At 43.6% G+C, this 13,158-nt stretch overlaps 2 protein-coding genes across 3 annotated transcripts in view; one reads left to right on the forward strand and one right to left on the reverse strand.

Annotated features, from left to right (window-relative positions):
• Positions 1-1,229: 1,229 nt before the first annotated feature.
• Positions 1,230-10,471, forward strand: LOC111670856 (ETS domain-containing protein Elk-3-like). The gene is made up of 5 exons (XM_023427777.2): positions 1,230-1,560; positions 4,511-4,719; positions 5,116-5,904; positions 8,576-8,698; positions 9,667-10,471. Exons 2-5 carry the CDS (start codon positions 4,513-4,515, stop codon positions 9,763-9,765), a joined length of 1,218 nt encoding a protein of 405 aa, XP_023283545.1. The 5' UTR covers positions 1,230-1,560; positions 4,511-4,512; the 3' UTR covers positions 9,766-10,471.
• An 80-nt stretch (positions 10,472-10,551) lies between these two features.
• The window catches only part of LOC111670855 (cyclin-dependent kinase 17-like), a 33,211-nt gene continuing 30,604 nt past the window's right edge, over positions 10,552-13,158 (reverse strand). For both annotated transcript variants that reach the window (XM_023427776.2, XM_023427775.2), the window contains 4 exons: positions 12,757-12,799; positions 12,462-12,552; positions 12,212-12,289; positions 10,552-11,926 (listed from right to left, as the gene is read on the reverse strand). In XM_023427776.2, coding sequence (XP_023283544.1) covers positions 11,889-11,926; positions 12,212-12,289; positions 12,462-12,552; positions 12,757-12,799 — 250 coding nt within the window. In that variant the 3' untranslated portion in view covers positions 10,552-11,888. The remainder of the gene's footprint in view (positions 11,927-12,211; positions 12,290-12,461; positions 12,553-12,756; positions 12,800-13,158) is intronic.

A 13,158-nucleotide genomic window follows, 5' to 3' on the forward strand; every position in this document is an offset into this window, starting at 1 on the left:
AGCAGTGCAATCAATTTTTCATCCATTTCTTCCACTTCGTGACCTACACACGTTATTTGGGCTCTCTAAAAGCATCGGACCTTAAATCTTACGTTTAATGGAAAAGCTGATATTAACCAAATACAACATGAGATGGATCAGTTGCAATGCTACTAGGAACTCTCACCATCTTTCTGCCTAATTGTAACCGTCTCTTGGACCAAATGGTTTAAAGTGATTTGCACCATCCTTGGTTCAATGCCAGTTGAGGACCTTTGTTACATGTCATCTCCCTTTGCTTTTCCAGTCTGTTCATAAAATCAAATAAAGGCAAAAATGTCTCAAAATGAAAAAAAACATAACCATACTCATGCACATTCCCAAACATCCTAAAATCTTATGGCATACAGTTCTAGCAGCCTGACTGTAGTGCTGCTTCCCTGCACAGTAACAATAAATAGACTATTAAATCAACATGCAGCAACTGAAATTAATTATTATATGTCATTGTTTGATATTTCGTGTTAATAGGCTAATCACCAGTCTTTGTTAATATTGACAAACATATTCAAAATACCACGACAAAATAAGTGCTACTCCTGCATGCGTTTTTCAAATGAAATATATTTGTTTTTCCATTTCTCCCACAATAATTAAGGACACATAAAAAGTAAAAAAAGAACAAAACAAACAGATACATCCTAGAACTGAACAATAATTATAATGATACTAAAATAAAATAATAATACACATGGCATTAAAATAAAATGCATGCAGTATATAACAAGTCAAGTCAATTTTTATCTCAAGGCACTTTTCACATAGAGCAGGTCTGTACTCTTTACAACAAGTCAGTATATAATGATGTTGCTAAGAGAATCATTTTTGCACATATAATTCTGGGCAAATATTTGCACAATCATTTGCATAATCCATGGTATTCCCCTGTAAATCAGTATGTTCTTATCTTTAAGAATTAATTCCTATTTGCACAGCAGCTGCATTTATTAAAGGCAATAAAGAATGACTTGTGTCACTTAGTTGTGCTAAGTATTGCACGAAGTGTCCCTATATCCTGATGCATGTTTCCTCTGCTTCACGGTGTAATGGCGCACATTAGCTCAGCAGTGAAAGTAAACAGGGTAAGACCTAAACTCACATGACTTTAGGCCCGTGAATGGAAATGTTTGAAGTAACGAGGCGTGCCTGAAAGCACCACGCTAGCCCTCGGACTGATGATGTCAGTTTATGGGCTGTAGGAGTTTCTGTATCACCATGTGTGCCGATCCTGCGTGAGCGGGCCTACTGCTGCTGGCAGTCAGCGGGCAGGCAAAGGAGAAGAGGAGGGGAGGAAAAGTGTGTTTACACAGACGGCAAACTGCCTGGGGAATCGTAGGGGAGAGGAAGTCAGCCGGCTCTGTCTGCCTGCTCCAACTTCCTGCTCAGAAAAAGAAAAAGCCCAGGATCCTATTTCAGTCCAGCACAACTGTGTAGACCAGAAGTAAGCATGGAAAAACAAGGGATCACACAAGCTTCACCGTAAAGTTTCACGGAGGGAAAAGACAAAGTCAGAGATTGCAGGTAACGTAAAAGAAACAGAGTTTTTCTATGAACGGCGCTTTGTTGGCTAATCTGTGGCTTGGAGACAGTGAAATAATGCATGATAAGTTGTATCAGCGACCGTGTTCACACTTCTTATGAAGTGTCCGGGCTGTAAAAGTGTTTGACTTGTGTTCAACTCTTCGGATCGAGTGTATTTCTAAGTTTTAAGCAAGAGTAGTACCGATTTAGTTTTGGACACAATTGTGCCGTCTTCCGGTCCGAGCAACATCTTGAAAATGAGTCAGTGGGGCAGAAGAGTGATCCAGACCTCTGTGCGTAACAGTTAGTGCAACTTTCGACTCCCGGATACAAGTGTAGCCTCACCAGAAACGGAGGCAAACAAAAGGCGAACAGGGCAAAAAAAAAAAGAGCACAGCCTCAGAGTCCGTCGCCTCTGTTTAGAGATGCTTTTTTATGGGCCCCTGTTGAATTTTCCACCGTCTGCGAACAGGAAGAGAGCAGATTTAGTCATGGCTAAGTAATGTCTGCACACACCATCTAATCTCATTAGGAGTTTCCGTTCAGCCAACACACTGGATGGCTTTGTGCGCACAGCGAGGCTTCTTAGTCTGAGCATCCGCAGCAGGGCTCCTCATCCCCGACAGAAACCACCACAATGTTCCTGTGATATTCCTAGAAAGAGTGTTTTACCCTGGCTGCGGTTCTCACAGTGACTGTAGTCACCCCGTTGTAGGGCTGTGATATGGGATTTTATCTGTGTGTGGTAGGCTTATCACTCAAATATTCATGTGGCGTGTGAGTTGTGAGGCTATTATCACTATGTTGTACTAATGTGTTTCCAGCTGGTTGCTGTCTGAGGTGTTTCTGACCTGCAGTAGCTGCAGGACACTTTAAAGTTCCACTGTGCTATTTGCAGCATCTTGCAAAGGTGAATGTTTATAAGTCACACTGGCCTAATTGTAGACCTGTCGGCTCAGCGGCCCCGAATTGGCAAGCCTTACTTTTGCTTCAAAGCGTTCAAAAGCCAAACCAAAGTCTGGGTTCAGAGTGGGTTAAAGGGTGGAGCTGTGAAAAGGGGACAATGATTTGATCTTTTGACCTTCTCCCTCTGGGATTTCTGTGGGAAGTGTGGCAGGACTGGGGAAATGCTCCCCTGCTGTGGGATCCCCTCTCCTCACCATTTGTCCTTGGAAGTAGAATAGGAGGAAGTCCTGACTGTGACAGGTTTGTAGTTTCACATGGCAGATAAAAAACTCAGGGGATAGCTTGTATCGGAAGCGAGTTCAGCCTCCCTCCCTCCCTCTCTCCTGTCTGGACAGAGACACTGTGTGTAGTGGTTGAAAGGCCAGGTTGTTATCGTTGTTATTGTGAACATCAGTCACTATTCACTCCTCACATCCACAGATAAGACCAAAAAGAACACGAGATGACAATACAGTCAGTCAAGTAGGACTGTGTGGAGAGTGAAAAAATTCAATTAAGTCGCCAAAACCGTATCTGAGGGATAAAAAGACAACTCCGTTTTTCCTTTCTTTTTTTTTTTTTTTTAAATACTTTACTTATAAGGAATATAAACATCTTTCTTTTTGAAACCAAAAGAAATCAGACTTCTCACACCAGCAGCCAAAGAACTTTGGATAAATAAAATTGAGTCTAAAATTGGCAAAACTATAATTTAAAAAAGTAAATATCAGCCTAAAGAAAAAGTCAATCACTATCAAATCATAAGAATCAACTATGAAGCTGATCAGGCATTCACTCAACAGTTTTTGGTATTGGTTTCATCAGACTCATCACAGTCTGTACCAATGAAGTATTGACGTTTGAACCGTCATCAATATGTGGAAAATGCCTGGAGCTGATGACTGTTTTCATAACTGATTAATCTTTAAGAAAAAATCTCTAAAATGTCAGAAAAAGGTTTGTTTTTTTTTTAAAAAAAAAAAGGTCATCAGTCTCTCACAGCCTAAGTTGATGTTGTGTCTTGTTGTCTGATCCAAGTCTGAAGTCCAAAACTCAAACAAAAACACAAAACTGAGAAAAGAACCAAACCATCAAAGTTGGTGATGATGCAGGAAACAGCAACAAGTTTTTCATTTTTGATAATTTACTTAATGATTGACCAATTATCTAATTTTTTTTGCCAGTTTATTATCTGTCATGCGACTATTTTGATTGATTGACTAACTGTTACAGTCTGCGGTGACGGAAACAGCCCCCCCCCCCCATTATTAATATGTGAGCTCCTAGCAGGCAGACAGGAGCTTCGAGGCTGCACATTCCTCTATTAAAGGAATAACCCACCCTGGGCCCGTCATACTTCCTGTGGAGAGAGGGCCAGGTTGAACCGCAGCATATTTCTGGCTTGAGCTGTTGTTCCTCCTTATATTTTTTTTCTCTTCTGCTGCTGCTGCTACATTACACTACACTCTTTAACACACACTGTTCTATTCATCACCGCTCTACTCTGTCTTACACCACATGTTAAAGCTCAAACAGGCTCGTCCCTCCTCAGCCACTAACCTAATTTAGTCTGTACGGAGATTTGTGTGAAAAGGCATTTAATTAAGATGAAACATCAGCTCCCGTTGTTCTAAACAGTCTCCTCAAATACACGAGCTGTGTTTCGTCAACAGTTAGTTTGCACAGGTATTGAACATGGGCAGGAATGAGCACAGGAGAGTGTAAAGGAGAGTTGCTTGTTTCCCTTGGAGGTTTGAATTTTGTGCTAATTCTGTCATTGCAGCATATGCAGGTGGTTTTGGTGCTTTTTCTCTGTAAACTGACACCTCTGAGTGCTAACCACTTTTGTCTCTTAGTGAAAAAGGCCACAGGCGGAAAGAGCATCATCGTATGAGGATTATAAAAATAGCCAATCAGAGCTTTGATGTTGAACACTCTGCTCCATCTGTGTCAAATTCTGTCACCATCCTCGCTCTGATCATATGATGTGTATGTCTCACTGAAGGTATGGACAGTGCCATTACCCTGTGGCAGTTCCTGCTGCAGCTGCTGCTCGACCAGAGTCACAAGCACCTGATATGTTGGACGTCCACAGACGGCGAGTTCAAGCTGCTGAAGTCAGAGGAAGTGGCCAAGCTCTGGGGCCTACGCAAGAACAAGACCAACATGAACTATGACAAGCTGAGCAGAGCCCTGCGCTACTACTACGACAAGGTGAAACAGACTCGGATACTGGTCAAATACAGGAGCTCTGTGTAGTAGTCCAACTAATCATGTCACATGAGCTATTATAACTGAAAGGACCTGAAGGCATGTGAAACGAGTGTAGTTCCACGACAAACTGTTTGTTGTGCTTCTCTCTAAACCCACAGTCTCCCCAGATAGACACTTCCACTTCCTCTTTCTCATCAAATGCACAATAGAGCTCCGGTTATGACGTAGCACTGTAACACAGCACAGTCCTAGTGTGGCAGCTCGCCTTCTCTGGACTGAAATGTTGTCCAACTTCTCTGTGATAATCAATATATGTTGTGTTATTATTTTCCAGATTAATATCAGTTTGTTGTAAATAAATGTAAATGGTGTTAATGGTGTTTGTCTGTTTCACAGAACATCATCAAGAAGGTGATCGGCCAGAAGTTTGTCTATAAGTTTGTGTCCTTTCCTGAGATCCTGAAGATGGACCCACAGGCGGTGGAGATGGGCCTGGCTTCTGGACGGTTTCCCCTCCAGGAAGGAGAGGCTCCTGAGCTGGAGGTAGAAGAGGAGGAGGAGGAGGAAAGCGAGGAGGAGGCGCAGAGGAGGACCCTGGCGGCCCTGGGGGCGCAGCAGTGTCGTAACGACTACCTCCGCTCGGGTCTCTACTCCTCCTTCAGCATCAGCTCCCTGCAGAACCAGCCTGATCTGCTGCGCGCGCTGCGGGAGCGCCAGGAGGAGCCACGCTCCGTCATCCGCTTTGGCACCAACACCGGCGAGAGGAGCTCCCCTCCCTCTGCCAAGCCCGAGTCCTATGTCTCCCCCAGGCCATCCAGACTCCCCTCTCATTCCCACTCCCCGCCCTCCCCCCACACCCAGCCTGGCCGTAGCTGGAGCCCTGCTGCCAAAGAGGAGGAGGAGGAGGACTCTGACCAGAGTGCTCAGCCCCTCAACCTCTCCTCTGGGCACAGGGAGCGAGCCCTGCAGCCTCCTGAGAAGAGAAGCAGCAGCGGTGGTAGAAGTAGTTCTATTAGTAGTAGTGGTAACCAAGGAGATGGACTCCCACCAAAAAGCAAAAAGCCCAAAGCTCTGGAGATCTCCGCCCCATCCCTGCTACTTGCAGGGAGCGACATCGGCTCCATCGCCCTCAATAGCCCAGCACTCCCGTCTGGCTCCCTCACTCCGGCCTTCTTCACGGCACAGGTGAGATGATTTATCCGGCTGATATACAACTATAGTTTCCTCTTCTAGTATGTTTCCTCCGTCTTTTCTAGACACAGAGTCAGATGGTTTGGAGAGTCTAAAGTGCAATTATTTTAGTGCTTTGGGGGATGATGAGCCATTCAAGGTGTCTTTGAAGGTGTGTCCCTGCCTTTTGCCTAACAAACACTTCCAAGCAGTTTAAGTCCAGTGAATAACAAGCAGCAATAACAAAAAGTCACAAAAAATCATGTACATTTTATAGAAAACAGGCCCTTTTCAGGGATTGGGAAATTGTTTAACTTCCATCTTTCCTGCAGCAATTGAAGTAAATGAAGCCTTGAAAGTTAATGCAAACACTTCCACAGGTTTCCACAACTTTTGTTGATGACCAACAAACCTTCTGTCTGTACAAAGGCAGTATTGGAACAAACTGTGTTACTACTTGTGCATTATTAGGACAACACTGTACTGCGGGGAGTAGTGCTGTGTGTTGTTATCAGAGTGGTAAGAAAAAGGCGAGTGGTAGTAATGATGACAGACTGGTTGGTCAGGGGTTCATCCTACAGCAAGATAAAAGAAAAGAACCAGACGGTGGCGTCACATGATGGAGGAGCAGCACAGTCTCCAGACTTAAACTTCATGGAGCTGGTCCGGGATGAACTGGACAGAAAGTCAGGGCAAAGCAACTTTTTTAACACATTTTTATTTTTTTTTTGCCTTTATTTTGATAGCGACAGTGACAGAGAGACGGGAAAGTCAGGGAGAGAGAGAGGGGATGCAATGCAGCAGGGCCACTGCGGTTAGGACTGAGCTTTTACGGCACGCGCTCTTCCAGGTGAACCACCGCGGCACCTCCAACCTTAAACACATCTGTGGGAATCGTGTTGGGATGAACTGTCTCAACAATATTTGGTTTCCATTGTAGAAAGAACGCCACCAGTGTGTTCAGCTGCTGAATGAGTCAAAACTTCAGATTGAATATAGGATTTATGATTCCACGATTCCTTGTTTTTGTTCGCTATGCGTTCATTTCAGAAACACTGAGACATTACACTGTAAATTTCAGTAACAACTGGAATGTGTTCTAAAACTTTGGACCTGTAGTGTATGTCGGGATCAAATCAATACTCTTAATTACCGATGGCGTGGTACGCTGCGCACTCACCTGAGATTGCTCTAAAACGTGATTCGTCAAGCCATGTTTACACATCCCCACTGCTGCCCCTACGACACATTTTTACAAGTTCTCTTATTTCTGCTCTCAATAATTTAAGACAAACTAGAGATCATGTCTCTCTGCCGGCCTCAGCTGAAGTACAGCTAGCCCAATAATAATCAAATCTCAGAAAGAAAGAGAATCATTTCTGTGATGCTATCTGTTTCCGTCCCCTCTGTGCAGTGGTCTGGCTGGCGATGGGGAGATGATGTCAGTGTCCCTAAGTATTCAGAGAGCAGCAACAGACATCTGACACAAGCTGGCATGTGTTGTTGGAAACACTACCGCTATATTTAAGTCGTCATTTGAGCCAAAATTGGTTAGAAACAGAGGGAAAGGTATGGGAAAGGTAAAGGGGGTAGGATGTGAGGGTAAAATGTGCAAGGGCACAGGAATTTTTACGTAGTTTTGAACAAAAGAACATTTCGACTAATTTAATGAGTCATTGTTTGTGTTCGGTTTGGGAAATTACTGCCAGAATGTTTATGTGCTCCAAATAACAGACTTTGTAGAAATATGTCTACACTCAGAGCAAAGTGAGACATAGAGGTGTTTTGTAAAAATGTGAATATTCTCATGTGAAATGCAGGAAATTCAGTAGTTTTTACCTCTTTCGGTTGTCCAGGCGTAAACAACGTACCTGCTAGAAGATGGACTCGGGTCTACGGCGCAATTTATTTGTATTTTCTGCCACAAATTCATCTGTGACATTTTGATCTTTGCCATAACCCTGAAGGCTGAGCCACCAGCATCGACTGGTATTTAATAATCTCTTTCAGTTAATAATGTATTTACGTTGGACTTGCTACAGAGAAAAAAAATCACTCTTCCATGTCAGAGGTTTATCCAGACATTAAGAGGGATTAATACTGCACTCACACTGTCTGTTTATCAAGGCGCAAAAAGTGGAATCAGAGGAAAACAAGCGATTTACAGAAATCTTCTCCAACTTATGCGAGCAGGGAAGAGGCCCTAAGTGATGCCATATGCTCCAATAATTCCATTAATAATGGGAGCAGGGCTGGTCCCTCCGCAACACTGGCTCACTTCTCTGAGGTGACACAGGGGAAAGCAGGGGGGAGGTGGAGAGAAGACCAGGGGAGAGAGGGAGAAATTGATTTCATATGTTTTCTCTCTAGTTAGCGTTCCAAGTGCCCCCCCCCCCCAAAATCTACAACAACCCCCACCGTCCACCTCCTCTCCTCCCCACGTCACCCCTGTATTCTGGGGGAGAAACCACAGACTTCCTTCCTGCTCCGTCAGTTTATTTTTCCAAACGCCAATACGCGTCCATTTACCATTTCAGCATGTTTCGTATTACCAGAGCCCTGAGAGAAACGCTCTTCAACCAGTCGATCTCTGTTTGTCTTTTTAAAAAAAAATGTTGTCTTCACTGGTTTCTCTTATTTACACGAAGCCTCCCTCACGCTCTTCCTCTGTGTTCCCCCTTCACAGACTCCCTCTGGTTTGTTACTGGCTCACAGTCCGCTGTTGTCAGGCATCCACTTCTGGAGCAGCCTGAGCCCCGTCGCCCCGCTCAGCCCCGCCCGGCTGCAGGGCCACAGTTCCCTTTTCCAGGTAAGAAACACACACTGAGGTGTGTACGCAGAGAGAAAGGGAGAGGGGCAAAAATAGCAGGAGATGAGAACAGAAGGTGTGCTGAAAGGATTATTGTTCCCTGGTTGTAAAGCCGAGGAGGAAGTTGTGAGACTGTGCAGGTGAAATTAGTGCTGTGGCAAAATCCCCGTTCTTCCCAGCAGTTGTTGTCAACAGGAAGATTTTTGAAGAGATTTAGATGAACCAACTTCTGACACACAACACTGGTTCATCTTTTATGAAGTAATAAAATGATTGGCTACAGTTTTTCCAAATGATTTGCTCTTATATCCTTTTATGAAATATTCTTTGACATTGCCCCTTTATAATGTCCTTAAATTTAAGTGCCAATTTAAAGTAGAATGGGACTTGATCTTATAGAATTGGCATTTTTCAAGTAGGTATTTACTTGACAAAGTATATATAAAACTAGATGTTTTTGAGATCTGCAAAATGGCACACGCCAACGGTGGTGAAACGAGTTGACTTAGTGAGCAGGTCCAGCAGAGGTGTCCTGTTTCAGCGCTTGTGAGAGAGAGAGGAAATCCTGTGAATACTTCCTGTTTGAACCCAGGGGAGCCAGTTTGAACAGGGTGGACTGGTTTGAGAGCTGCTCCTCATTTGTGAAACACACACATGCACATGCACACACACACGCACACACACACACACACACACACACACACACACACACACACACACACACACCCCCTTCACAGGAACACATACACCATACCGAATTCTTTGTGCACAAATAATGTTGACTTCTCCTTCTGTTGTGGAGGTGCAGGGGACAGAGAAGAAAAGGAAGAGGCACAATGAATTAAAAAAACAAAAAAAAACAGGAAACCAGAGCGGTGACAATGCTGCTGTTCCTCACCGGAAAGCAGCTTTCATAGAGCCTCCGTCCCCTCCTCACTAACTCTCAGCCCCTTTCTCTTCCTCCACAGTTCCCCAGCCTAATCAACGGACACATGCCTGTCCCTCTGCCAAACCTGGAAGGAACACCCTCCTCCCTGCTCCTGTCCCCCACCACCCACAAATCCTGATCCAGGATCTGTGAAAAACCTGTCATCTTCATCCATCTCTTGTTGAAAGTTTCTCAAAGTCATTATCATCAGCAGCAGTGATCTGTTCTCCGTCTTGTCAAAATTTGCTTCAGAAACGTCCTACGAGACGGTATGTGACCTCACTTTTTTTTTTTTTTTTTTTTTTTGCACTTGAGTTGCTTCAGATTCCAGTGGGTGAAAGCACTTGGTAAAAGCCATATGCCATGATGTCTATGAGGCGTCTGGCTCTTTGTGATAAAATACAGCACATTTCCACATGACCCTGTCCATGATGGACAGTAGTGATGCGTAGCTAGCTGCAAAAAGCTAGCCGGCCGCTCATTCTGTGCAGAGAGCTTGGTTGTTTTAATCTTGTAAAAAAATAAAAATAAATACAAAAAATAAAAAAATTCTTAAATGTTCATCACAATGTGAAACTTGTTGTTTCACTTGTGTGGTATTGTATGTAATGTATGCACTATGCTTCTCAGATAGTACCGGCTGTGCCTTGTTGTCCTATTTTTCTCTTTATTTCAAAATCTTTTAATGAAGACGAGATTTCAAATCAATGAAAAACCTTTGTAACGCTTGTAATGTTCTTTTTTTTTTTTTTATACTGGACTTGGTATACAGTGTGTATTCTGTATATTTTTTTGTATTGTGAAGAATGTCTTATTTTCAATAAACAAAGCATTGAATGCTTGAACACAGGTGCCTTCAAGTTTTACAACAGCTAAATCAAAATGTGACACCAGGGGGAAAAAAATCCAAACCAGTTCATGTGAATTCTGTTTAAACTTTAAATTTAATTTTCTTTACTCTGGAAAAAAAAAAGCTCAAATATGGGAGGGCATCTGCAATGAAATCCCACACCAATAACAATTATCCACAAATAAAGTTAAAGAATGTCATAGAAAACATCTCTTGTAACACTGTTAAATAGACTGACTCAGTATCTTATTCACGAGGGGCAGGACTATAGCTAGTGCTCCCTGAATCAGGAGTTCAGTGGCTGTGTGCTTCCTCATACAACAGAGCAGGCATGCAACACAATGAGGGAGGCAATCTGGAAAAAAAAGGACCCATTTTTTTTGTTTTGTTTTTTACAGTTGATGGAGATGGGAATGGCAGAAAGCAGGACACATCTGAAAAGGCAGCAGATTCCAACATGGGGAATTTACTTTGCACCTCCTCTTTGTAACAGACCGGAGGAGAGAATGTGTCAGATTGAGGCGGGCAAGAACAAGGACGAGGAGGTTGTTCAACTAGTTAAATATTTAGGATTTCTGAAGAATTTAGGAGGCGTATCTAATCCTGTAATGCCCTTGTTAATAATTCCATGTTGCTCTTTTCCTCCTGCATTTGTTCATTGGTCACGACAGAGACCACAGCATCCTGGAATGATTTGCCAGCATCTGACAAAAACGATCTTTTTTCCTTTTTTTTTTGCACAGAGCTTGGCAGCACTGCTCTCGTATTAGCCTCCAGTTAGGATAAAACTGAGTTATTACATCAAAGCTGGCCTCAGAAACCTTCAGAGTAAATGGTCACAAATGATTTGTGCAGCTAAGAGCAGCACCGTGGCAACTGAGACATGATCAAACCCTCTTGAGCTGCTACAGAAACATCCCTCTGTTTGTCAGCTGGTGTGCCTTACACACCCACTCACACCGAGGAGCTCTGAGGTGAACTTTTTATGTATGAAAATGGAAATGATGACAAAAAATATATCACTAAAAATACCACCACTTCAAGAAAAAAAATAATTAAAAATCTATATACATTGCATGTTCTTATTAAAGTGACTGAGCCTGTTAGAATTCTAGACAGTAGTTGGATTTAGCAGCAAATTCTCTCAATAAATATAGATGTACAGTATATAAATGTCTCTTTTGGGCCAGGTTCAGGCCAAACCTGGGAGGGAGTCGCACTGTGGACGAGTTTCCCAAGTAGTTTGGGGTGGGGGGGTCGGGGGTGGGGGTGATGATGATTATGATGGTGGTGGTGGTGATGATGCTCCACGCCAACATCCATCTCAGGTTACTGATCCATCAGCGAGGCCGTACAGCTAGGAGATCCTTCCCAAAAAAAAAAAAAAAAAAAAAAACCCCAGTCCAGAGAGTCTAAAACAGCATGCTTTGTCTTCTGCTCTTTCCGTTGCCTGAAGGGGGGAAAAAAAAAGGAGAAGTATAAATTTTGCTGTTTTTGTCTGTTTTTATTTAAGTTTACAGCAGAGCTTTTCATAGTCGGACACTTGCACGATTGCCTCCATGAGCTGTGTGCGTCCCGGTCACTGCTGACCGTGTTGATTAATGCGCCAAACTACAAAAACTAACTTATGCACCTGTCCTCAGGTCTTTCCCTCCTCGCCCCCCCACTTCAACTCTCCCAGCCTCACAGTTTGAAAACAAGCAATCAAAGGATCCATTCTTGCGTTACTCCTCACCTGACTCGGGGTACGACGAGTTCCGGTAGCCGGGATCTCTCTGCAGCTGCACCTCCTTCAGTGTGAATATGGATATGTCTGCCAAAGATAAAGAGTCAGTCAGTGCAGCAGAAAATCACATCTTGCCAGAACAATAATGTCTTTGTTATGAGGCTGTAACTGATCCTCACTGTACACTGCAATATCCTTCAAGTTGTACCTAGCGGAGCCTGCCAAGTCTGCATTACTGCGTTGCCATTTCATTACTCACTCTCTGGCAGTGTGTGCACACGTGGCCCCAGGCTCCTGAAGTACGACTGTCTCATTGCTTCATCAGCAGAGATCCTCTTTTTTGACTCGTACTGAAATTTAGGGCAGTAAAAAGAAACGCACAGCCATTAAAGAACAACAACAAAAAACAGGGTTAAGCAATGTGTGATCGCATGAGAATGACCTGGCGTGCCTTGATGCATTTCCTTCCAAAAATACAGCTCTAACATAGCTGCAACATGTGTCGCACTGTTTTTGACGTGGCATTAATGCCTGACAGATACTGAGAGACTCACTTTTAGGAATGACATCAGCAGGTCAATGCCATCAGTGTCCAACCTGCAGGGAGGGAGGGAGGGGGAGACAGAGAGAGAGAGAGAGAGAGAGAGAGAGAGAGCGGGAGGTCAGTAGAGGTGGGGGTGACTCACAGATGCTGGCGAGTGTAAGGAAGGAAATAGTCAACTGTTCCACAGGATTTCCTTACAGGAAGCGACAGAGAGCACACACTGCCAACTAAACAAACCAATAATACTAATGTCTAATTCACTAAAAAGCTCTACATACAGCAGCAGCTTCTTTTATACCTGGGTCTGATCAGAAACAACTGCTCATTTCCATCTCCAATCATTAGAGGGCTAACGAGAGAAGTGAGGGGGAGTGTTGAGTGACTTTAAGAATGTGTAACAGTCAATACACAT

This window comes from Seriola lalandi, unplaced genomic scaffold (genome assembly GCF_002814215.2).
Source record: "Seriola lalandi dorsalis isolate HSWRI2012SDOR001 ecotype SW California unplaced genomic scaffold, Sedor1 jcf7180002054862, whole genome shotgun sequence".
Classification (NCBI taxonomy): domain Eukaryota; kingdom Metazoa; phylum Chordata; class Actinopteri; order Carangiformes; family Carangidae; genus Seriola; species Seriola lalandi.